The sequence below is a fragment of the Eleginops maclovinus genome, chromosome 15 (assembly GCF_036324505.1).
Source record: "Eleginops maclovinus isolate JMC-PN-2008 ecotype Puerto Natales chromosome 15, JC_Emac_rtc_rv5, whole genome shotgun sequence".
Lineage (NCBI taxonomy): Eukaryota > Metazoa > Chordata > Actinopteri > Perciformes > Eleginopidae > Eleginops > Eleginops maclovinus.
Genome location: NC_086363.1, coordinates 10,054,675 through 10,079,339, shown reverse-complemented (window position 1 = coordinate 10,079,339; position 24,665 = coordinate 10,054,675). Strand labels below are relative to the sequence as shown.

Sequence of the window (24,665 nt, the reverse complement as noted above, 5' to 3'; positions counted from 1 at the left end):
GCCACAACTGTATGATGAGCGGATCAATATACACGTAATTTACAAACTACAGGGCAGGTAATCAATGAGCATAAAAGTGTATGAAATATACATTACAGGAATCCCGCTATAGCGCTGACCACAGACTTTGATAAATAGTCAAGCCATTTATTTTTGTCAGTATTGATTATTCAATCGGGAGAGTTCACCAGAATCGTCCGTCTTCTCTTCTCCTTTTCACTCGATCTTCTCCTGAAAGCTGATTTATGATCCATCGGGTCAGATGAGCAGCTGTTGGTTAAAACACCTCAGAGATGAATAAAAGGTGATTTGAAGTAGAGAGCCTTTAATGTGATTTTAAAAAGAGACTTGCATTGATTGAAATGTGGCTTCATCTAGATTGTATTTTAAATGTTAGCACTCTAAGAGATTGCTTTTGTGTATTATTTGTGTAGATTAGTGTAGCATTGTTTTCCAGCACGGCACATTTTTAGTTCACTGTGTTGATACTTTAAGTAAAGTAAACTCCTATACATAAGTAAGTGTCATTGTTCCAAGTAATATATAGTAAAGATATATTTGCTGCTAATTTAAATTAATTATTCTATCTTTTAGTATTTACAACTTGTGTAATGATAATAATTGGGATTTTTTTTACCCCAATTTGGGATGGATAAAATATCTATCTATCTATATACCCATACAATTCCCCTAAAAAAAACTCTCCATGTTTTTACTTTTCATTTTAATTTGAAGTTCTCTCACAGTTTAGGATTTCCCGACGCCACACAGTCCGAACGTGAATATTGCTTGTCATTAGAATAACAAATGCACCGAAGGCTCCTGATTTAGTATGGCGCTCTGGCCTCTGATGTATATTAATACCACAACATTGCACCTCTTACCCAGGGTTCATCATTCATCCGGGTAAAAGAGGTGGAATTGAAAAGCAGTCCTTGTTTTTGCTGGAACCCGGATCACAGTCATTTATTGTGTCATGAGACAGGGCGGCCCCTCTGCACGTCCTTCACCTCCACGTACACTGCCAGCTCCTATTAGTGCTAAAGTGCGTATTGTGTTATTTTGTGAAACAAGCGGGTGTGACGCGGGATGAAAAACTTAGAAAATACAGCTATGTGTGGAAAAGGTAGAGCCATGTGTAGTTTAACCTCTTGAATATTCCTTGTTCTAATTTTGTTCTCCAGGGATTCCTTTTTGGTCAAATTGTTTCCCGCATTCATATTTTTGAGCTCAATGCTAAAGTAAAAAGGTGAAGGATTTGCATTTCATTTCATTTTCATGCATATTTTTAATCATGTCTTTTTCTGGCTCTGCCCAGCGCTCCCATTTAAGTCTGGTGAGTTTCTCATTGAGTGAGTGGTGCAGCTCTGGGCGCAGTTAAGTGATGACTGCTGGTGACAGATTGTCCTCCACCACACTGCTAGCACTTCCCCCAGACAGACCGTCCGTCCCTCTTTCATCTCTTCCTGAGTGGACGTGAGGGCTCGCCCAGCAATACAAGACAAATAACCCTTCTGCCAGGCCATCAGTCTTTCCAGCAACGAGGCAGCAGCTTACCTTTCAGTTGACTGTGGTCCGTGTAGTACCAGACTCAGCATCGCCTCCGCCTCCTCCTTCACTCCCTGACCGTCCCCACCGGACTGCCATGAGGCTGGATATCTGATGTGTAACAAACATCTTTTAAAAAGTGAGGCAAAGCTTAACATTCTGACTATTTCTGGTAGTTTCTACCTGCAATATTTGCAAAGGCTGTAGTATCTCATATGTGTCATATTCACCATCTATAATAATGCAGTGTTCATTTCATTGAACAGAAACTACAATTCAAATATTTGCTGACTTTTTTAAATGACTAAAAGGAGATAAAACGAACTAAAGTAACCTGACAAAATTTACAAAATGTATTATATTTTTGGCCAGGAATAAAAATGAATCAATAAATGTCATTACTGTTTTTGTCCAACGTCTGCGGATTCACATTACAGTTTCCTCCGTCGTCCAAAAATATCTCTTGTTCAGAAGTCGTCGATTTAGCTGCTTGACCTGTTGCACTTCGGTTAATAAGAAACGTCTTGTATTCGGTCTCTGAGGATTAAGAGAAAACTGGTTAACAGAGTTTTGATGGATTAAATTGATTTCTTGGCTTTGATGAAAAGGGAAGAACATTGCTTACATTGTCGCTGTTTCTGGAAAAATTACTTATGAAGTATAACCAAAAACATACGAGTCTGTATCTGGGGCTATTAAATGTAACATTCAGAATCCATACAAACTTGTTATCATTATCTAGTAAGCCATAGCCTCCATCCATGGGCTTGTTTTGATTGTCATTACAGATGGACCTTAAAGTCTGATCAATGACCAACTGCATGTACTGTAACTCGGCTTCAGTGCATGTAAACGCTTCAACCAGATGTTTTTGTTTTTGTGATAGTGAGGGTCAGCCTTAAAGTAAAGTGACTAATGCCTGAGCGTATTAAACAATTTCAAACTATCCTTGAAAAATCCACACCTAAACTGCAAGGAGTAAACGGGTTGTATGTGTGACGGCGTGTGACTACTCTACCTGCCTATTACTCAGGAGGATGTTGGTGTGAATATGCTTGTATGAAAGAGGAGCTGCGGTTGAGTCTAGACTCGTGATTCGTTAACTTCACAGGCACTCTTGGGGAATCCTGGGGCCACACTCCCCCTGCCACCGCCCCGGGCAATTATGCTCTTTTGAAATGCAAATAGATGGCATGTACATGTGTCAGAGTGCGTGTGTGTGTGCATGTATTGCCGTGTGGGTGTGTGTGTATACATGCAGGTTTGAGTGTGTCCCCACGCACGTCTGTGGGTGTGTGTGTATGTCCCCGTAACTTATCTTAAAAGCACCTAAATCCACTGGCACCCCGGTGCAGCAGCAGTCAAATACAATAACATCTGAGGGCTCTGCTACCTTGTGCTCGCTCGGTCCATAGAAGAGACCCTCCAAAACGCCGAGCCGACAAAGAACATACCTTCAATTAGCCAAACGATTAACATTTTAGAGGAAGTCTGTGTTTGGGTCCCCTGGGCTCCCTGCACTTCCCAACAGCCTCCTTTTCATATTCAAATCCACAACATAAAAGTTAGCTATATCTAATCCCAAAAATGGGGCTTTTACTATTTTTTAAGGAGATAATGCCTGAAGTTTTTGCAGGCGGTATAATTGCCAGGTTATGGAAGAAGGTGTACTATTATGTTTAACAATCATCATGGGCAATAGGTGCTCCTGCGAGTCAGAACAGACAAAGCTGCACAAAGCCATATGATAGTGTCCTTTCTAATTTAGAAAGTGATTAGTCAATCACACCAACCTACATTTGTTTAAAGAAGCGCCTCTCTGGGGGTAGCCTCAACGCTTCAGTGGACTTGTGGTCATTATCATGTTGAGCTGTGGTTTAGTCTTCTCCATAAGAGACGCTACTATTGATTTGTTTCATTTTTGTGTCTGGCTGCTGTCACTTACCCATGGCATCTCATGTGGGGTAAACAGGGGTTGCCCATCTGCCCTCCCCCATAATGGAGTGCGACTGGGAGGTATTGTGTGGAAGGCTTAAACTTTGTGTGAACTTAGACCACACTCCTGTGCCATTTGGACGAGAGGAGATTCCGCTCAGACACTTAACCCCAGGGGTTAATGCCACTCACAGGATGCACAGAGGTGTCTGCATAACCTTTTTCTTTGAATTTAGAATCAGCTTTTTCAGACTCAGAATTCATGGCAGTATGCTGTCAATTCTCATTAATGCTACACCTCACATTCAATGCATTCAAAATCCAATTGCATTTGCATTCATCCACTTTTAAATAACCCAGTGTAGGTAAGGATTCATAAAGTATATTCTATTAACATTTTGGCACACTATGAAATACAAAAGGAGATTAACTCAAAAGGCAACTCACACCAGTAAATTGAGACATTGACTCAGTTGAAGGAAACACCGTCTGAAAAGCTGAAATTATGTATTGATTTTCCACCTGTCTTTCGCCCCGATGCCTCTGGGTAATTGCCTCTTTGCTGCTGCTGCGGCGGCAGCGGCTGCTGCTGCTGCTGCTGCTGCTGCTGCTGCTGCTGCTGCTGCTGCTGCTGCTGCTGCTGCTGCTGCGGCTGCTGCGGCTGCTGCGGCTGCTGCAGCTGAACTGAACCATTGGGGTGTCTCTGTCCTGTTATTTAGACTCTTACATCAGTAAAACAACACCACAGACTTGTGTTGAATTACGTGACTCCACCATGAGGCAACACTGTACGCTAACTTCTTTAGGACACAGCATTGGACCCTGCTAAGGCTCTGTTCTGTATCACTGGAATAAAAAGTATATTTAATACGAATATGAATTCCCTCTACTTTATCCTCTCATTTATATTCATTATACAAGTGATACAGATAGTCTGAGCTTAATTGGCAAAATAATCACAAATCAGGGGCCACTCTCAAAGCTGCCTCAGGAACTTTTACCTTTTACAAGACAAGCCATTTTCTTTTCTTTTTTCTGGTTCTGTGCGCAAATGAAAGTCAACCAATAGAAGAAATAACTTGCTGAAAGGTGTGAATACAAAGGAGTAGTGCTAAACATGTACTCACATGTGCCCTGTTATTGGTTGGAGATTTGACCCTGAAATCCTAGCAATAGAAAACACTTTGTGAACAATATGGAGCAAAATTTGCAGCAGATACCTGGAATGTCCTTCAGAAAACGTATGTGTTTTAAATACACTATACTGCATATAAAACAATTGACATTTTACTGACACGTTTAGTATCATCATACAGTTTATGCAACCTGTGTTTTTACGTTAACTAACAAAAGTAATAAAAGTGCTCAATATGTTTATAGAAAGGTCCTGCAAAACGTATTTCAATTGGTAAACTAGTGATTAATTGAGTAAGGTTTTCACCATCAGAATCTAAATCCCAAACATCAATAAAATGACTTAGTGTCGACTAGGAGCTGCTGTAACGTGAGCAGCTCCTAGTCACCGCAGCGATGGAAGAAACCAGTGTTTCTCACAGGTTTACAAACTTGACCAACAATTGTTTACTGTGTCAAAGGTAAACTGCCCCCCTGCTCCTGTTTGACAGGTGTCATCGTGGGTGCCGCAGAGGGCTTTAATAAGTCGGTTCTTTGGCTGAGAGTTGATGGAAGATTTCTACCTTTTCTGATGAGAGCTTTTGACAGCTAGAACATCAGTTTTAAACTTGGCAGAATAAATTATGATGTTCACACTGGAGGTCTTCCTGCACTTTAATTCAGTCAGGATGCTTGAATGCTTTCTGAAAATGGAGGACAATGAACACTGCATGAAATGTCTTTTTTAGGACAATGAGCCTTGTGGGCTTAGGAGAGAGAGATGAAGACAAACGGTTGATGACAGTCCCCAATTCCCAAGATCTAGAATAAATGTTTTCCTCTTACATGGTCCAGAAAATAACTCGATCCATCACGTTTTAGGAGCACTCTTGGCATCCAGGTGTGGTTCATTTAGATGAAAGGCACCTAGATTAGTTTTTTTAAGGTTAAACTGTATATAATGTGATTCACAGCAGCATCCTTAAGGTTCAGAGCAGTTTTCTGAAGTGACTGAATCAGTGAGCCAAGCTAACATCAGACATGAAAAAGGGGTAAAAAATTGATTGAAATTCCTCCGATGTGGCATTGTCTCACTCACTTGAAAAATCGAATGCAGAAAGAGCTGTGGTAAATTGCTCTGTGAATGTGGCTGCTGAAACCAATACTGTTTTCTTTGCTTTGCTAATTATTAATTACCCATCTCCATGCATATGTGTTTATTCCTAATTGTATTTGATGGATGAGTGGCAGCTTTGACACCTCATTAGACCAGATTAATTGAACGACACAATATTTATGTCTCGGCAATGACCAGTTATCCTACCATCTATCATCGAGATGATCTCACTGATTGAAAACCACTGGTCCGTGTAATCCTAATTATTTGGAATTAGAAAAGAATTTATAGCTTCTTGTGGCGTTTTTCTGTGATGACGGCAAATTGGAAACATTAAATGCATAACGAGGGAGAAAATGAGAGGAAGACACAATCATGGAATTAATGGGGGTGAATGTCGGAGAAGGGGGGAAGGGCGCACGAGGTGCATGCCTTATAGACTCACAGTTTTTCACTGCACAACACAGTCGTAGACACACAGTCATGTTTATCCAGATTCCACCATAACATTTGTCTCTTTCTCGTAATCCTGAAAGGCAATGCCCACAGGATGCCTATTTAGAAGATTGGTTACTTTTTTCCCATTTAACTAAACCTGTATATTCTCCAACTCCCCATCCACTCACTTCCAAACATGCTTCTGCAGAACATCCCGATCCATATTCTTGTCTTTTATTAAAAAGTTGGCTGAGTACTGGAAAAAAAAACATTTCCACTGAACTTCATATAACCCTCCTCCAACTTCTGCAAAAGCTTTTCCCCTCATGGGAGGAGCACAAACTAAAATCCAGCATTTGAGCTCACAGAGAAGCAACAAGGCCCAGAAGAGTGGAGCTTTTACTATCATACAGTATAGGAAAGCCTCAAGGAACAGACTTCTTTCCCAGGTAGTGAGAACTTCCTCAAGCTTATTTTTTTCCCTACTTTTCAAGTTTCTAACACCATTAGCTGGCTCCCTTGTGGTCTTGAAAGTGGCAGCGCTGATTGAATTAAGCTGTTGCCTTCTTTGAGACATTTTGACAAGCTTTCTTTATACATAAGTCAGTCGCTGCTATATCTACGCACAGCCACACCAAAACAGCATTAACACACACACACCCACACCCACACACACGGACACACGCACACACAGACACACACAGACACACACACACACACACACACACACACACACACACACACACACACAGACAAATTCCTTGTATATGCATGCACACATACAGTACATATCGAGACGTACAAACACAAACTGAATCTAACAAACTATCTATAGAAATCTGCTGACCAAAATCACTCAATGGGATATAGACCAAAGACATTCTTAGAAGCTGCCCTATAATGCCATTTACACCATACTGTAGTATTTTAATCAATTTAACTGGCCTTTCTAGATTTACTTGGCTCGAAACACTCTTCCTAGTTTTAAAAATAGGACAAATGGTCTTTTGGAATCAACTGGGAGGAGTTTAATCTCATTGAATGGAGCCAAAGCCAGACGTTTAGCTCCACACAGTATAGAATACAAGATTATACCGGCCTGATATAGCCCTTCCACCACCCGTTTATTTTTATCCTCTATTAAGGCAGCGATATCCTTAAAGGCTGCCAAAATTATCCTGTAAAAATGCTGACTGGGAAATATGAAAGGTTCCAGGCGGTTCTAGTAAGCAATCTGCGCGCATGGTGGAGCAATGTGACTGCTGTGCTTGCTATACCAACAGGGGTGACCCCGGTTGGATGGAGAGGTGAGACTAAATGAAAGTCATCCCTGGATCTTAGGGGAGCCAAATCTGAAATACCAAGCCTCTCTTCAAAATGAGATTTAGTGCCAGCTGAGTCTGCTTAACATAAATGTTTGTTTTTAGTATTATATTCATCAGCACTGTGTAAACACGCTACAACTCTTGCAGTTTAAAATCCACTGCTCGCTTTTAATATAAGACTATGTATGATGCTTTCAAGTGTTTGCGTGTCGCTGTTGAAATAATTAGATTTCTCAGCAGCTAAAATCATGCTCAGATGATTATTCTTTCACAGGATACTCTTAAGTATTTTGACAATCCTCTCAATGGTGGTAATTTATACAGAAAACAGCCTCTTTTGTCGCGGGATTGGGACAAGCAAAGAGGATAATTTGCTTATCAAACACACTATAAGTCATTTGAAACAGAAAGTTCTGTACTTAAGTTAACCGTTCCTCAGAGTAAAGCTTGGAATTGAAGAGTTACTAGTGCCCTGTGGGTGTTCGTTGAAGTCGGTAGGAGCCCAACCGGCAGCTTCGTGACACGAATTCAATGAACATGCCATTTTTTTTCCTTCTCTCAGACAATTTGGGTTTGACTTCTCACAGCTGTTATTCTACAGAACAGTACGTACGTACACATACCTCTAACAGCATATTTCTGAACACGTTTTTCTTTAAAGGCACTTTCAAACACAAGCTAACGGTTAAATATAGGGGGTTTTATATATCTTTGACAGATAAAAACTTGTATTAAGTTTTGTTTAATCTGTCTTTTTAATAAACAGACGCTTAAAGCAAGAAGTTCCCAAATTCTCCTGGCGCTCGCTGCTTTATCTGCATGGTCTAAACACAGCAAGCTTGCTTGGTACGCATAAGCGTCATAAAGCTGTAAAAAGCTGACGCCACGAGGGCCGTTTTTTTGCCAGCTGTCTTATTGAAATGAACTTGAGAGGAAAGTATTGATCCCGTTTCTGCATGGCAATGACACAACCAAGCTTCTTTAGAGGTGACTCCATCCAGACCCTCTTGTGTTATGCAGGTGACGTATACAAGTCGCGGAGGATTCGACTGGTGTCAAGGAGCTATTTAAAATTAGAGCATGGCGGCACAATTGATTTTGTTTATATTTAATGTGATTAAACACAGCGGAGAACATTTGCTGTTGCTGGAATCACAATCACGGCTTTCACTGACGCACAGATCCACCGCAGGTTAGAAAAATGTCCTCAAGATAATATATGCCATTTGGCGATTGCATTTAACCGAAGTGTCTTACCAAGATTGAAGACATTTTAATAATGGGTTTTGCCGTAAGACCAACTTTGATAGTGTTTGTGCCATGAGACAAAACAGCGTCTATGCAAGTAAACAAATAACTAAAAGTTCTAAAAACTGATTTTTCTTTAAAAATCATAATAATGTCAAAAATGTCAGGCACCATTAAGTAAAGTGTAAAGGACTTCTCATATTTAATATATTTATAGTACAGGAACCATCATCTGAACTGCAATGCAAGTGCAAACAGTTCAGAAGGAATGTACATTTAAATATTGTCACAAAAATAAAAAAACAAGCATAATTGTACAAAAAAGTCTTTGACAATCTCTGCCTGCTGCCCTTTAATTAATGATAAAGATGAAAATGATTTGAATTGCCTGCATGGATATTTAGTGAAGCATTGTCACAGAAAAAACTATACCAGAGATCCCACAATTATTTCCTCTTCCAGTCCAGCTCTCTGAATCAAGATATGTGAGTCCTGCTACGAGTCCTTGATTAACACCACTGCTCGTGTAGTTTTGTTTTAACCGTCCCCAGTTAAATGAGAAATTAAGAGGCAAGAGATAGAGGCTAATAGCATTTATTAACCCAGCGTGAAGCGGGCAGCGGGCCGACGGTGCTCCTCCACCAGCTCTGTGTAGTCCTGGTGGCTCGGTGAGCGTGGCCCAGAGAGGGGAGTGGAACATAATAAAAACCAACCAATGTACCCAGCTGATTAATGCAGCCCTGTGGCTATAGTAATTATCCCTCTCCACACTCCTCCAGAACACGAGCCAAACAAGTGTGTAGCAGCGACAGGGAAATGTGCAAATGATGGATCTGTGGGATTCAGATTCTGTGTTCGTTGGATAAAGACACATATTTGTTTGTTTGAATCCGGAGGATTTAAAAGAGAGTTTAAGCTTTTACACCTATTTTAGAAGTTTAATCTCTACAGCATTTTGGGCGGGATTTCAATATCTGTTTAAAGTAAGTTTGCTTTCATAGTGAGGGCTCAAGCATGTTTAAGAAGATGAAAATATGTGTATCCTCAAAAACATAATTGAATTCCATTGTTAAGTTACAACATTTATTTGTTCCCAATATGTTAATTCACAAACATAAGACAGGATATTAAAACCAAAACTGTATGAGTGTACAGTGAACCAAAGAAAATCCGTTACATAATTAGAGCAAAACAGATTCATAGGTACAATGTCAAAAATGATGTCACAATGACCTCTGACAGTACCTCTTATTTTTTATCAGATTGATATGCGATATTGCTCTATAAATACATTCATTCCACAAAATATGCAACACAGAAACATTAGCAGACTCTGTGTATATAAATATATATATGTTTCTACAATATTTATTATTTGCAGTGAAGCTCTGCACCTCATCTACTCATGTAGTGAAAACAGAAAAACGTATGACTGTCCAAAGCTATTGATAATAGCCATATTTTGGTTTCTGGGCTTGCACAGGTTTAGAGACATATCTAATACACATTTCCAAAGATATGTTAATCCTTTTTATTTTTAGAGTGGAGCAGAAGACGTCTAGTTTCAAACCAACATCTAATTATATTACAATATTTTTTTTTTGAAACAACACTGACTAACAGTTTAAAGAATTTTCCTTTTTGGCTAAATTATTTTCCATTTTATTGGTACATTTTTGACTAATTTGATTAAAGCAGTGTGAGGTCATGTAATCAGTTAATTAAAACCACTTTTCTTTCTTAATTTGTTCTATTGTCTCGTAGTTCATTCAATTATTTCTCTATTTGTGTTAATAAATAAAGTTAAATATATTGATGCACAAACAATCCGGATATTCGAAGATGAAACCCACACCAAGTTTTATCCACAGTTAGGACGGAGTGCACAGCACGCTTCCTGCTGAGCGGTCGGCCGCACATACAGTGTCTGTTCGGAGAGGTCAGGGGGTCAAACATAAAAGACTAGTTTGCTCATGAATCAGGAATCTAATTACATGCTGCCAGTGTGACAGAGATGTTGTCCCTCAACTCACCACAATATGTAATCACTATTTATTGACAGGTAGTGATTTGTTTTTAAACCACTATCACTTTTTAGAAACAAGCTGCAGATTGCACACAGACGGTTAAATCTCAGCGTCTCTGATCTGCTTTTAGAATCATTTCGTTCATATGTGCACACATTTTCAATTGTTCGAGCCTTATTGAAACTTAATAATTGAGCCATATTTCAGCATTAAGAGGCACTGAAGATAAGGAGTACATCACTGAGAATGAAATAGGGCAAATTAGCTCTAAACTTATAATAAAAAATAGATAAACAGCTTCCACAAAATGCACATTAGTTAGACCCCAGACTGGCTCTGATCTGCTTAAAGAGACACACTCTTGGTCTCTGGAAGAAGCCGAAAATCTGTTTTGCTTAAATACAGACCTAATGATTGGATTACTGTTTCTTCGTTTGGCGATGGCGTGATAGTGGGATTACAGACTGAGCGCTCAATAGATTTCCTGTCAGATGCCATGAAGCCCGGTGTCCCCTCGCTGTGTAAGCTGGCGGAGAGGGAGGGAGGCAGATGAGCCTTGGACTTACAATATGGCCCACCTCAGGAAACTGGCAACCCAAGAGTGGAGCTGCAAAAAGACATGCAGGGAATGTTTTAATTAATAGATTTAAAAAAGGGTAATATTCCACAGTAAGAATGTCCTTGAATAACCAAATATAAAGCTTATCCTTAAATGCAATTTAATATATCTGAGGTATTTCCACATGCACTCCTTTTTAAATCTGTATATCAACATTTCCTTATTTATTGTTCTTATTGTAATTAACTTCCCCAGCATGCAAACTGTAATGTGAAATCGTAATGTCAACTAAACATTAGTGTCTTTCCTTTTCTATCCTGCCTCTCTGCCTCATTAAAAACATAAACATATCTCCTCTATTGATTATGTCTGGATGTCTTAATCAGATCAGTGGGAAAATCCAGGTTTTCCTCCGCAGGAAAGTACATTAAATGCCAAAATATTGATCAAAACGTTAATTGAGAATGCAAAGCTCCTTTTATCAAAGCAATCAGCCTTTGCTCCTGTGACTTTGATATGGACTGACATGAAAAGAAAAACGTTCAAAATTATAATTCCTTTTTATTTAAAAGACTACTGGGAAACAGAGTCTGTCCCGAGGCTTCTGGCGACACAGCAACGCTGTGATCAATAAGAGCGTGTGATGGGTTTTGTATCGATCAGGAAAATGTGGGTTGATGAAGTGGGTTGGAGGGGCAGGAGGAGGAGGGGGGGCTTTGGGTTTCCTCTGATGGTTGCCACATTACACAGACGTGGTAAAGATCCACTCAAAGTTGTCTGTCGTCGTCATCGTTATTATCATTCCTGCCGAGGTCATTATCACTCTCGGTTTCTTACATCCTGCCTCTTTCAGGAGTGGCAGACCCCCTCTCCTCACAATGTGTGATTGGTGAAATGCTGTGGGAAGCAGCTGCCATTACTTCAAAAGGGGGGCCAGGCTGTGGAGAGCCAGATCAACGGTGGAGAGGATAAAAGAGTAAAGGGAACAGTTTAGCTCCGTAAGCTGGCACTGAGCCTTTCTAAAGCACAGTAAACAGACCTGTTAAAACCTTCTTGAGTGAACATGCTGCTACTTCTGCTGCTTGTCAATTATTGCTGTCCACTCCAGTTTACTTCAGAAGCACCAACATCAAAGAAACTGCTCATATAAATCTCTCTATATCTATATCTATATATATATATATATATATATATATATATATATATATATATCTACACCCACTGTTTACCTATATCATGGGGGGCTCCGCCTGTGTTTTGCAGCGCTCCCTTGTGAATGACTGGACACCTACTGGCCGCTCTTTAGCCCTTCCCATCTCAGTAATCTCTCCTCCTCATTGGCTGCTCTCAGGACAGCCCTCCTGAAACGGACCAATGGCAGCTGCTCCATATGCAGCGACCACTCCCTCCTGCTCTTAAAGAGCCCCCATGACTTCAATGGAGACTCAATCCCCTCGCTGACTTACTCTGCCCGAGTCGCTCTCACCACGGCTGCTCTCCATCCATCTGTGTCTGCCTTTCATTCTCTCTTTCTTTCTCTCTCCATCACTCCCTTGTTCTTTATTCTTTCTACTCTTCTCTACACTTATTTCCTCTCTTCCTCAGTGTTTACCTCCTCTCTCTATTACCCCACTACTCTTCCTCTCTACTCACGTAGTCCCGATTGTGCAGCACCTGTGCAGACTGGAGTTTGTCGGGCCGAAGCAGAAGGCTTTTTTATATTTGTGTGTGTGTGTGTGTGTGTGTGTGTGAGTTAAAGAGGGAAGGGAGGGGAGACAACACCCAGGAACACCTGACCAACATTGCATCAAGATATGTGGAGACTTAGGAACTGATCTCCTCCTCCAGCTTTTCTTTAGCTGTGTGTTTATCTCTTTTTTAATTGCAACACCTGGAATGCTTAACGTGGACTGATGGATGTTTCCGAACTGTGCATCCCTGACCCTCTCTGCTACCACAACCAGTAGGTGCATCTTTTTTTCCCACTTCTTATCCCCTTCCCTGTTTATTGTTCATCTCTACTGTTGTTTCCATTTCACAGGAAATAATTCAATTAACTTTTCCCTATTTTTATCAAAAAAGGAGAGAAAAATATAAGGATAATATGGGTTTAAATCCTTAGTGAAAAACATCTCCTCCATAAAGTAAACTATTTCGAAACCAGAGTAGTATCTCAGCTCCCCATGTACGGGACAGCAGAGCTCAGCAGTGTCAGTGAGGCTGCGGTAGTGAAGCCCGCGGGGAGTCCGGCTCGGAAGGCTGCCCTACAGCTGTCCAGCTCTGCATCAGGATCCAGGGTTTAGCCTCAGCTACAGGGAAGAGTCAGAGGCAGATTAATGCGGGCGATATCCAGGCGATATCCTCTGGCAGCAGACGGTGTACCAGGGAAAAGAAAACGGTGACTGTACTGTCGCCCAGTCTGAGAGACAGTGTGTGTTTTTGAGTGACAGATAAAAGGAGGCAGAAAAACTGCTTGGATCACTTTTCTGTTTGTGATTTGCTTTACTTAATTTTGCCACTTATGATTAATTCATACAAGGAATTTAATGATCTCCTTTTTAGTAAATAAAATGTTTGTGACTATTTCTAAACGTCAGTTCTCAACTTAACTCAATGCTCAAATGGAGCACCAGCTCTCTATATGCCATTGCTGCGCAAGACGCTCTTGTCACAAGCAAATACGATTTGATGTTGAGACCCTTTTACCCGGATCTTCTTAATGTTAAACTGTAGAGGGGATTGGAGAGGTATCACCTGCTAAGCACTTTGTGCAGGAGTGTGATTAGGATTATTTCAAACTCTTCACAAAACTCTTCACAAGACTTTCTACAAATTAAATAGAAGACAATTATCTATATCTATATAACTGACATAACATCAAAGTTTTGCATTCAAATGTAAGTGTTTTGTGAGGGGGGATTAGTAAGAATTATTTAACAGTGGTTGTATATTTCTTAATCTTTACAGGTATCTTTTGCTGCATTTTAAAGAAAAAAAGAGAGAAACATTTATGTTTTATTTTACCTTTGTACTGGCACACAAAATGAAAAGTAATAGTGTAAGATTGACAATTCAAAGCTGTGTTCAGTAAACATAATGTTAAGTGCATTATAGGACCAACATTAGTTTAACTTAATTACTACGATCAAACTGTTTAATGTTTAACCACAAATTAGTTTGACAGGTGTTTTGTTATCTCATCTCAAAATAACAGATGTAGGTTTCATTTGTTTTGAAAATGTTTGAATTCAATATTAGGTTTGTCTTTAAAGCCTTTGACATTCACTATTGTAGTTCCTTTGCATATTGCAGTAGCATTTGAAAAAAAAAAACACAACCCCTGTGTTTTTTTTTTTGCTAAATCATCAGTTTCCAGACTATGTCAAATAGCATTGAGTTCAGAGCCGATAAATTAAACAAGTTATTATGTATTTAATTACACATAGAAAAACAGTTTAAGCTGAAATTTGAATAATAACAAATGCAATATAACACTTAAAGTGACCCTGGGCCTGGTCTTTGTCTGTGTGAGTATGAGAGTGTGTATGTTTGTGTATTTATGTGTGTGTGAATGTGAGTGCTGCTGTGTTTGTGACTGTATGTCTGTGTGCATCTACATGTATGCGTTTTATCTGAATATATAAATATCTTAAAGCTTTCAGATTGCCTCCTCTGAAACCTGCAGGATTGTTGGTTCACAATTGATTATTATCTTTTTGTCATCATTCAAAAACTACTAAAGTCTGGCAAGAATACTAACATTTTACAAACTCTGTTCTCTATAAAAACTGAATTTCTCCTGCGACTAATGCATTTTCTAAAAGAGTTAGATTACTTCTAGGTTGCTATGTAGGTTTGTTTGTATTAAAGAAAGTTCAGCTTATTGAATAAAAGAGCCTGTCAGTTCTGTAAACTGAAGGAAACATCCCTATTCAAATAGCTAAGACTCAATAAATCACACAAGTACAATATGTGACATAAAGTTCAGTTTCTAAAAACGTCTCTACCGAAGTATTGCTAACCTTACTGTCTAACTGTCCGAGTTATTGTCGCTCAATTATTTGCATACAGTAAATCTGCTTTTAGTGTGACATAAAGCTGTGATTAGTAAGGTCTGTCTCCGGGCAATGCTATTAATAATTTGGCCTAACGTCTGAGTTACTGGCCAGAGGTGAGAGGTCCAACGTCTGTTGAGGCCAACTCTCACGCCATGTCTCTGCTGAGGAGGCAAACAGGTTATTCTACAAACCAATGTTAGCTTACCTGGCATCTCACATTAGAGAAATATTGAATAAGAAGCATATATATATATATAAGCACCCATTAATCTGTGTTTTCACTATTTTCAAGGATTAAATTATCACAACAAACATTTAACAATTATTTCCCAAACTATTTATATTATAAAGAACACCATGTTGTTGTTTCTTGACAAAAGAAAAAAGGCAAATTTAAACTAAGTTAAACTAAAATGTAGCTTCACAGTCAGTTACCCATTAAACTGAGTAAAATATTTTAAAATCCCCCTGATTATTTCCATCTATGCTCTTTCAGGCAGATGACACGATTGGGAATTTGTTGAGAGAAAATATTATTTATTTTATATAATAAATAGTTTTTTTTTTAAGGGCACACATGCCTTTTCATATACACATGATAGAATGTTTTATATTTGAAATTAAACGCATATTTTTCTATTAATAAAACATCAAACAAAAATGGTAAACCTCTGTGATTAGCTGAGGTTTCAGTAGGATAGTCCGGGGCATTGTTCTCACGCAAAGTTTAAGTGTTTCTGTTCAGTTTGCTCTAATAAATCAAATCCATTTCTCCCTCTCGTTCCACCTGCTGTTCCCACCGTTGCCCTTCACAAGCAAACCAACAGGAATGCTTAAGCACAAGCGGTCATATGTATGCACACACACACACACACACACACACACACACACACACACACACACACACACACACACACACACACACACACACAACAAGACACAATCATAGCGACACACACACATACGGATGAGACCAAAGAATCACACACACTGACCTGGGATCTAATTTTAGCGGTGCCATATTGAAAACACCTGACTGTGTCTGTTAAGAGAACCACATCTTATCCTGCGTTGCATCTGGATTTATTACACTAGTTATGCACATGGTCATGTTGCGTTTATAATTCAACGTTCGCATCAATCACTGTCCTTAATATCAAAACAAAACAAAGATATAAAGTCCATAGACCAAGGATTTGTCTTTACAAAACATGACAACATATTTCGTAAGAAAGAGATTACATATTAAATATTATGAAATGTAATATATAACAGACATTTTAATGTATCTGTATGTCTCAACAAATATGCGTCATAATTAACATTAAATCATGAAGTAAAAAAGCAAAATAAAAGAGAAAAGTTGGTCTTAATTAAATTAAGGCAGAATATTTGGACACTTAGCAGTTTAAGTACATTTTCTGAATTTGACTACGGACAGGTTGTGTACTATTTTTATTGTTTTGCGCCGAGGTTGAGTGTTTTGACTTGAAAATTGTATTAAAAGCATTTAGTAAACATCAGAAATAGTCGATTTTGTTTTAATTACTTGATAGATTGTTACTTGTGAGGGCCAGTGTATTACTTTCTGCTCTGTCACTCTGGTGAGTGGACACGTTTGGCTGTTGCTTGCAGTATTTCTGCAACACATGGAAACAGCGGTCACTGGACTTTGAGTAAGGCAGCCAAGGTTGTTTTTCTGTACCAAAATTAAAACCTCTCTTTGGTTTTTACTGGTGGGTGGAGGGAGCAGGTGGGGCTCTGTGGTGTTCACATTGTCAGGAAAAATGCTTCTTCCCTCCAAATAATCTTTACCACGATCTTAGAGTTTTCAAGTAGAAGTCCAGGACCAGAGATAAAAACAATACAAAAGTGTTTTAGTTTTTCGTATTACCGGCAATGGCTGCTGCATATGAGCCCAGCTCTGTGTGACTGCATGACAGGAGAAATAACTTCATTACATGTCATGACCCCCCTCTTGATATAGATATATCCTTTAGGCAGCCTGTCAAGGACTCTGAATACATCAGGATGTAGATGGCCGCTTTTTTTGCAGCCACTATTCAATCAGAACATGAATGTGGCTCTTGTGTCCTCAGGCTAAATGCAAGCAGCAGCAGAGAGTACTTCTTAGAGTGAGTTTGTTTTATTGATCAAATTAAATTAACACACACACACACACACACCCAGAAGAAGAAACAGTGCGTCTAATCATGGAGTGTGGGTCAGCCGGCATGTTTAATTTAATGGGCCTCATTGTAGCTTCACGAGGTCTCACATTGTGAACTTAATTCCTCTTCACCACGTTAATTTGCATTGTGTCAATTGACCGGAGCGCTTACTGTATCAGCTTGAGTCTCACTTGAAATTCAGCCCATGCTCTAATACCATTAGGCAAATGCAAAGTTGTGTCATTTACACATTTGGAAAAAAAAGAGAGGGGGAGAGAGAGAGAGAGAGAGAAAAGCCAATTTGCGCCGGACAAGACTCGCTTGTGATTATCAGTGGATGTTATTACTGTGGAGAAGCAGACGTTTGAAGGTTATGTTTCTGGGCAGTAATTGAAATGCAAAATAACATTAGGATCGATGGCCATCTCTGTTTATTTATGAAATCAATATCGTAACTGTCCCTCATGAGTCCCCCTCTGATTCTCAATGACGGCTTAAGTCTCTGCTCGTTTATTCTTTCTCCCCCACAACCTCCTTCTTCTGTCTCTTTTTAAAAGGCAGTTAGGGGTGTGTTTGACTTTGCAGGGAGAGCAATTTCCTGGAGGTGGTGGACGTGTATGTAGATGGGGGTTGATACTCCAGGTAAGGAGACATCATCCATGTGGGAAATCTATGCAATCTCCCTTCGTGGCAGTGACATTGAAGAGGCCATATGCTGAAAGTTCTGTGTACGAGACAGTGTGTGTGTGTGTGTGTGTGTGTGTGTGTGTGTGTGTGTGTGTGTGTGTGTGTGTGTGTGTGTGTGTGTGTGTGTGTGTGTGTGTGTGTGTGTGTGTGTGTGTGTGTGTGTGTGTGTGTGTGTGTGTGTGTGTGTGTGTGTGTGTGTGTGTGTGTGTGTGTGTTGAAGAGAGACAGAAACAAAGCATTTCTGCCATGCAGTACAAACATTGTAACTATACATTTTTTATAAGTTTAACAAAATCTACAAAAAATGTTTTACAATTTATTTCGAGCGATGAAATTGTGTTTCCAACGTTGCAGCGCAAATCTGTTGTAAATAAATTCACTTTCTTATTCTCTTTTAGCCAGACCCTGGTCTTTGTCAGCCATGGTGCTTGATCAGGTAGCTAAGTGAGAGTGTATACAATAATTAAACCAAAGAAATGGTGCAAAACACACATTAACACAATTCATCCATAAAGGATTTTTACTGTCTAGCTCCGCTGGTTCGAGCATCTACATTTTTTTTCTTTGTTTACTATAGTAAATGAGTTACATTTGAGTATTAGACAGTTGTTTTGATGCAAGAAACCTTATAAAGACAACATCATTGTCTGTGAGAACTTGTGAATTTGTATTATTTTCTGTCAAAATAATTGTAGTTATTATTCAGGGATGAGTTGTATTGTTCCATATTGGATTCACCCGCCTTACACACATATTAAAACATAATAAACATTCAGCCTTACAAAATAAATAAAGCATAAATACATTTGTAAAATATATCCCAAAGGCAGACAAAGAGGTGAGATATTAAGACACAGAAAAAGGATAACTTGAGATGTATGGACGCAACAGTTCAAACATGCACAGCTTGCTGATTTGAATTAAAATGGCTGTTGCAGGTCTAACAACTAACCTTATATTTCTGATTTTAAAATATATTTTGACTAATGTCTTTGCTCCATAAACTGACATTATTCACAGCAGCGCATAAATGCATTTAAATTTCAGAACGCACACATTTTTTGATGACCTTCATTTGTGCCAGAGCTATCCGCGCACATGTTGTTGTTACTACTTAACACTTGGGCGACACGCGCTACCCCATTTTCCCGCTCCCATGACCATTCATTTCCCAGACACCCCGGCTGCAGACTAACAGTGTAATCTATGTGTCAGGCAGGAAGGGGCACTCAGTTTAAAGCTGATAGAGTTTGCCCCAAACAAGGACAGCCTATCATAGAAAGATTAATGAACTAATTTCATGCATGGCTCCTTGCCTCTGTCCTTCTGCGCTTCCATGTTCGACTGTGTGTTCAGCACCATGATTTACGCTGTGTTCGCTGCTACAAGCTTAACCCCAAGCTTAACAATAATATTTCCCCTCACTGGGAAAATACATAGTAAAATATGGAGAGTCACATTTTTAACCCTTAACTCGTCCAGCCAAGGATAGCATGAGGTCATTGTGGAGAATTGCTCTGAATATCCTTTTTTTTTTTGACTGCCTCTAAAGTTTTATAGCGCAGAAATTCAGTAGGCTGGAAAAAATATTTCATGGTTTAAAGAAGAGGTGGATGGATTTATGTAGGGAAAAAGAGGATCTGTAACACTGCCAGCACAAAGAGGCATGCCAAAATACACACACACATTCAGATAACATTGAGATTTTAAACATTTTCACACCCATCACACTTAGACTCTCAAATAAAAATGTAAATACAAACTGGGCACTGGTCTCAGCGTGTTTTGACTTTCAGACAGAGTCTCTGTCATATTAAACTCTATGTACAGCTTTGTAGTTTTTACAGTCGTGTCCAGACGTATATACTTTCAGTGTGGCGGGCAGACAGAACCTGTCTGCTTCTCCGAGTTGTCCATTGTGGGTCCGTCTGGGCCTCTAACAGCAGAGCAGAGGAGGCAGGTGACCTTCACGTCTGTCTGATGAGTCCTGCTTGTCTGCTCAGTTTGTAAAATTTTTCTGCGCGGCGGAGCAAACACTGCCCCATCGGATATTAGGTGCAATGCGTGTTTGGGTGAGAGTGTGTGTGAGTTGCCAAGAGAGTGGGCCGGGTTGAGGAGAGTCAGGCTGCGCTTAGGAAACTCTGTCTCTCTTTATAATAACAGGAAAAAACCAAATTATGAAACTATGAAGCTATTTCTGTCTGCACGGATTGGTGGTTTGTGCCATTATTTCATTTCGACAGATTTGAAAGGACCCATTAGAAATTTCCATTAAACCTAACAAAAAAACATCTCCCCAGCGTTACTGTGTGCTAAGTGGGGAATGAACTACTTTTTACATATGCCACAATGTACTATTCCATTGGGAATCCCCCTATTGGGCTGCGATGATGTATTAACTGTTACCACGCCGCACTCTCCAATTCCCTCAGATGGGAGAAAATATACCTTCCAATTGACTATAGGTGCATGCTGATTGCTAACACGGTTTAACGGTAGCCCTGTGAATCTTTTATAAACCGCAATAGCCTCAGAATGAAGACTAACATAATGTTGTATCGCTCCATCTCGCACTATGTTAACAGTCCTGACTGATTAAAAATGCATAAGGAATGTCTGGGACCCGTAAGAGGAGGGTTTATTTTTTCATGCCTCATCTGGAACAGGAAGGAAGCAGAGGATCAATAGATCTGATCTGGGCCCAGGGGTGGAGGCTATCTCCTCCTCCTCCTCCCTCTACCGGTTCGCAGTTAAAAAAGAGGTTTCATGTTGTCAGGGCCTGATGACTTCATGGCTTTATTTAAACACTTTTGCAAAGAGGCAACAATTGGGAACATACATTCCATACAAATACACATTTGAAAAATGGGGCCGCCCTGGCAGCACCAAGGCTACAACTCAAGAGGAATTTGGTGAGCATTAGCTTCCTGTTAGTTTCAGACATTCTTAGCATGGCTTTTCAATGGTCTCACCCAATGTTTACAACTCTCAAGCATGTAGGGCTCAAGTTGTGTGAAGTCAGCACCGACTCTGACAGACAGAGCCAGCAGTTCTTAAACACATCCTGGCCTCATTTCATGCTTTGTTTAAGAGGTTGTTATTGAGGCTACTGCGGTAGCAATGGTGCTTAAAGTACAATAACATCCAGAGCCTATACCGCCTTGAAGAAAAATCATAGTCTGACCACAATAGCAATAGAAGTCGCTGTTATTCATTGGGTCATGTACAAACAAGAGCCCAGCCCACATGGGTTAATAAGACAACAATTTCCAGATAGTACCTAAAATCTTATACAAGTTTACATCGAAAACTAGGAGCGCAGACCTCTGCCCACAATGTGGCCTGTAATGCAATGTTAATGAAAGTAAAGATTAATTTGTTTATAAGACCCGTAATATAGATTCTCCTCCTCTTTCAAGGCTCATCTTAAATAATCCCTTACATTTTCACAAGGTCAGGCGAGTAGTTTTTCCGTAATCTTGCTGACAATCAAGCCAAACTGAAAATAAAACCCCCTTTTCTGAGGTTACTAACCACTGTTATCCTCTTTCAGCTCTTCAAAACTTGCCGTGAAAAAATGCTATACATGCAGCATTGCAAAAAGCACGCAGGAACATTTTTTTCTGATCATGTTTGGTAATTATCACGCAACAGATGATTTTTGTCTGTGATATGTAAAGAAGTATAAGTTAAATGTCCTATTAACAGTCTTTTCCCAAATGTTATTATGAAATGTGGGATCGGGGAACTCAATCCCAGGTCAGAGCCTCTCCAACCTCTCACTTAAGTCCACCGTAACCCGGCACCGTCCTTTGGCAAACTAACCAGGACTATTGATTGGGTCATATATTACCCATGATCCTCCATATGCTGAGTGTAACACCTCTCTCTGTCCATTAACAGCCTTCTGAAGTTTCATTCATTCATTTACTTCTGGCAGCCGACCAATTGTGGGCATTGTTTTCAAGATGTATGGGGCATCTGTTGACATGGTCATTAGTTACCATTTTGCCTGAGAGAAATAAGTTGCTGTAGTATATCACTTGGCATTCCAACACATAAATGGTTGTGTCTGTAACACAATCTATCAAACTCAGACGGACCAGCGTGCTCCATCACAGCTGACGAATCTCTCGGTGAAAGATCAGGTGATGATGGAAGAAGGCGACTTGTTAGTGGTGATAATGTACATTGACTTTAATGTAAGATTCATTGTGGCGCTAGAAAATCAGTGCTTATTCGTGTGAAGTAGACAGGCTCCATCTTCATATTACTGATGTTGTTTCACTTAATTGAAGCATAGTGTGATCATTACAGAATTCATTTTAATTTTGAAAAATGGTTTTGACAAATCCTGAATTTGTTTCCCAGTTTGCACTTTATTTACAAGAAATTCAGTTATCAAAACTAACCACAGCTCTCATCTTGTGTGTTTCATCCAGGTTGCTAACCAGAATGCCCTCTGAGGACAGACACCTATCATCCAGCTGTGGTTCTTACGTCAAAACCGAGCCATCCAGTCCTTCCTCCTCGCTTGTAGACACCGGCAGTCACCACAGTCCCAGCGGAAACTCAGACGCCAGCGGCGGCTACATAAACGGCAGACACACGCACGCACTCGACTCTCCGCCAATGTTCAACCCAGCCATGCTTGGCGGTGGTGCCGCCTGCCTACGCCGCTACGAGGAGTGCGCCGGTGTGGTGGACGACTCCCCAATCAAGTGCGAGTACATGCTCAACGCCATTCCCAAGAGGCTGTGCCTGGTGTGTGGTGACATTGCCTCAGGGTACCACTACGGGGTGGCCTCCTGTGAGGCATGCAAAGCCTTTTTCAAAAGGACGATACAAGGTATTTCCCACTTCTTCTTCTACTGGCTCACCTGAGCTCTTTAATGTCTTTACGCTCCCAGTTTAACCTTAGAATAAGCAGTTTTCTGTAATTTCCCAGGTGGTTGAATATTCTGCAAGAAAGTGCTCTCCTTTTAACCCAGGTGTACGGTAACACCTGCATGCTATTTTCACAATAGTTCTTAAAATATTTTATTAGCTTTATCACAACAGTTGGGACTCAGCAGAGAACATATTGACCTGATGAATCTATTGTTATGTGTTCCACATGTTCCTCTTTGTGCTGCTATCCAACCGTCTGCTCTTATGGGACTAATACGAGGTAGTGATTACGAGAGCCTACAGCAGGCATTAGGCCCAGACTGTAAATCTGCTCTGTGTTGTGATGTTTTGATGCGTTTGCATGTGAAACGTACGTCTGGCATCGACTCTGCCATGTGTGGGAGCTGATCCAGAATAATCACTTGGACAGAGATAATATTCTGCAAACTGAGATGCAGATTTTTAGAATTGTATCTGCAGGATTTGTTGTCTATTGACATCGAGCTGGACAGGAGGTTAGTCAGGCCACATCAAAAGGTCAATTTATTCTATTTAAACCTTTCTAAATTACTAAGCAAAGGAAAGAAATATTATTAATTAATTTTATTGGTTTGAAACAATCGTTATAGTGCATTACTGCCATGTAGATTGTTACTTTACTCTTTCGTGTTTCACTGAAGAACAATACAACTCACACTTGTCCTTCACATATCTTCCTGTTTCTGCTATTGCGCATTAAGTAGTGACTGTTGTCGAGCCCAAATCTAAAGGGTTTGTACTTTTGCTGAAAAAGATAAAAACGATAGGGATAAAAACCATGTCGAATTGATGTACAAAATTAGCAATAACTTAATGTAGCCATTTATTATATGTTGATAAAGTGTTGACAAACAGACTTCAAAAATCATATTGGTAGAACAAAGATATATGAATGTCAGCATCACATGGAGGACTGTAAATAGTGTTTGTGCGTGCCTTTGTCTTCTTCTTCTTCTTCTGCTTCTTCTGCTTCTTCTGCTTCTTCTTCTTCTTCTGCTTCTTCTTCTTCTTCTTCTTCTTCTGCCTCTTACTCTTCCTCTTGCTCTCCTTCGTGGAGGACAGGCCCATAATGAACCTAATCTGTCCGTCATTCGTCCTGAGCCACGGGAGTTTCAGTCAATAACAATCAGTGTTGGGTGACTGTAATTAACAGCCAGGTATTTCATTGGGAGAAAGTCGAGAAAAAAGAGGGTGGGGGGTGTGGATCTGTTCTTTGCCCCCGTGCCCCTCCAGCCCACACCCAAGGGGGAGGAGATGGGGGGGCGGGGGCAATTAGAAGCGCAGGCACATGTTATCGGGGCAATAACAGAGGAAGGGGAGAGGGAGAGAGAGAGAAAGGCTGCCGAAGAGTCCTCCAAATAAAAGGCAGAGGGACAAGGGACAGGGGACGTGGTCATTCACTGAAAGCAGGAGCCGCTTTAATGGAATGGTAATCAGGAAGGGGGGTCCCGGCCCCGGTAAAGGAGGAGGACAAGGAGAGGTCCAGCTTGAGTGGAGATGAGTGCATGGA

At 40.1% G+C, this 24,665-nt stretch overlaps 1 protein-coding gene and 1 long non-coding RNA gene across 4 annotated transcripts in view; one reads left to right on the top strand and one right to left on the bottom strand.

The window, feature by feature from the left end:
• Nucleotides 1-24,665, top strand: part of esrrgb (estrogen-related receptor gamma b) — a 113,165-nt gene that overhangs the window by 64,176 nt on the left and 24,324 nt on the right. For 2 of the 3 annotated variants that reach the window (XM_063901994.1, XM_063901993.1), the window contains one exon: nucleotides 22,669-23,075. In XM_063901994.1, coding sequence (XP_063758064.1) covers nucleotides 22,669-23,075 — 407 coding nt within the window. Of the gene's footprint in view, nucleotides 1-12,803; nucleotides 13,274-22,668; nucleotides 23,076-24,665 lie in introns of those variants that run through there. The other variant, XM_063901992.1, reaches the window with a different exon arrangement.
• LOC134876728 (uncharacterized) lies at nucleotides 143-2,078 on the bottom strand. Its single transcript, XR_010167492.1, has 3 exons — nucleotides 1,951-2,078; nucleotides 1,558-1,659; nucleotides 143-270 (listed from the first exon to the last, which is right to left on the bottom strand). It is a non-coding gene; the product is annotated as an uncharacterized LOC134876728 (long non-coding RNA).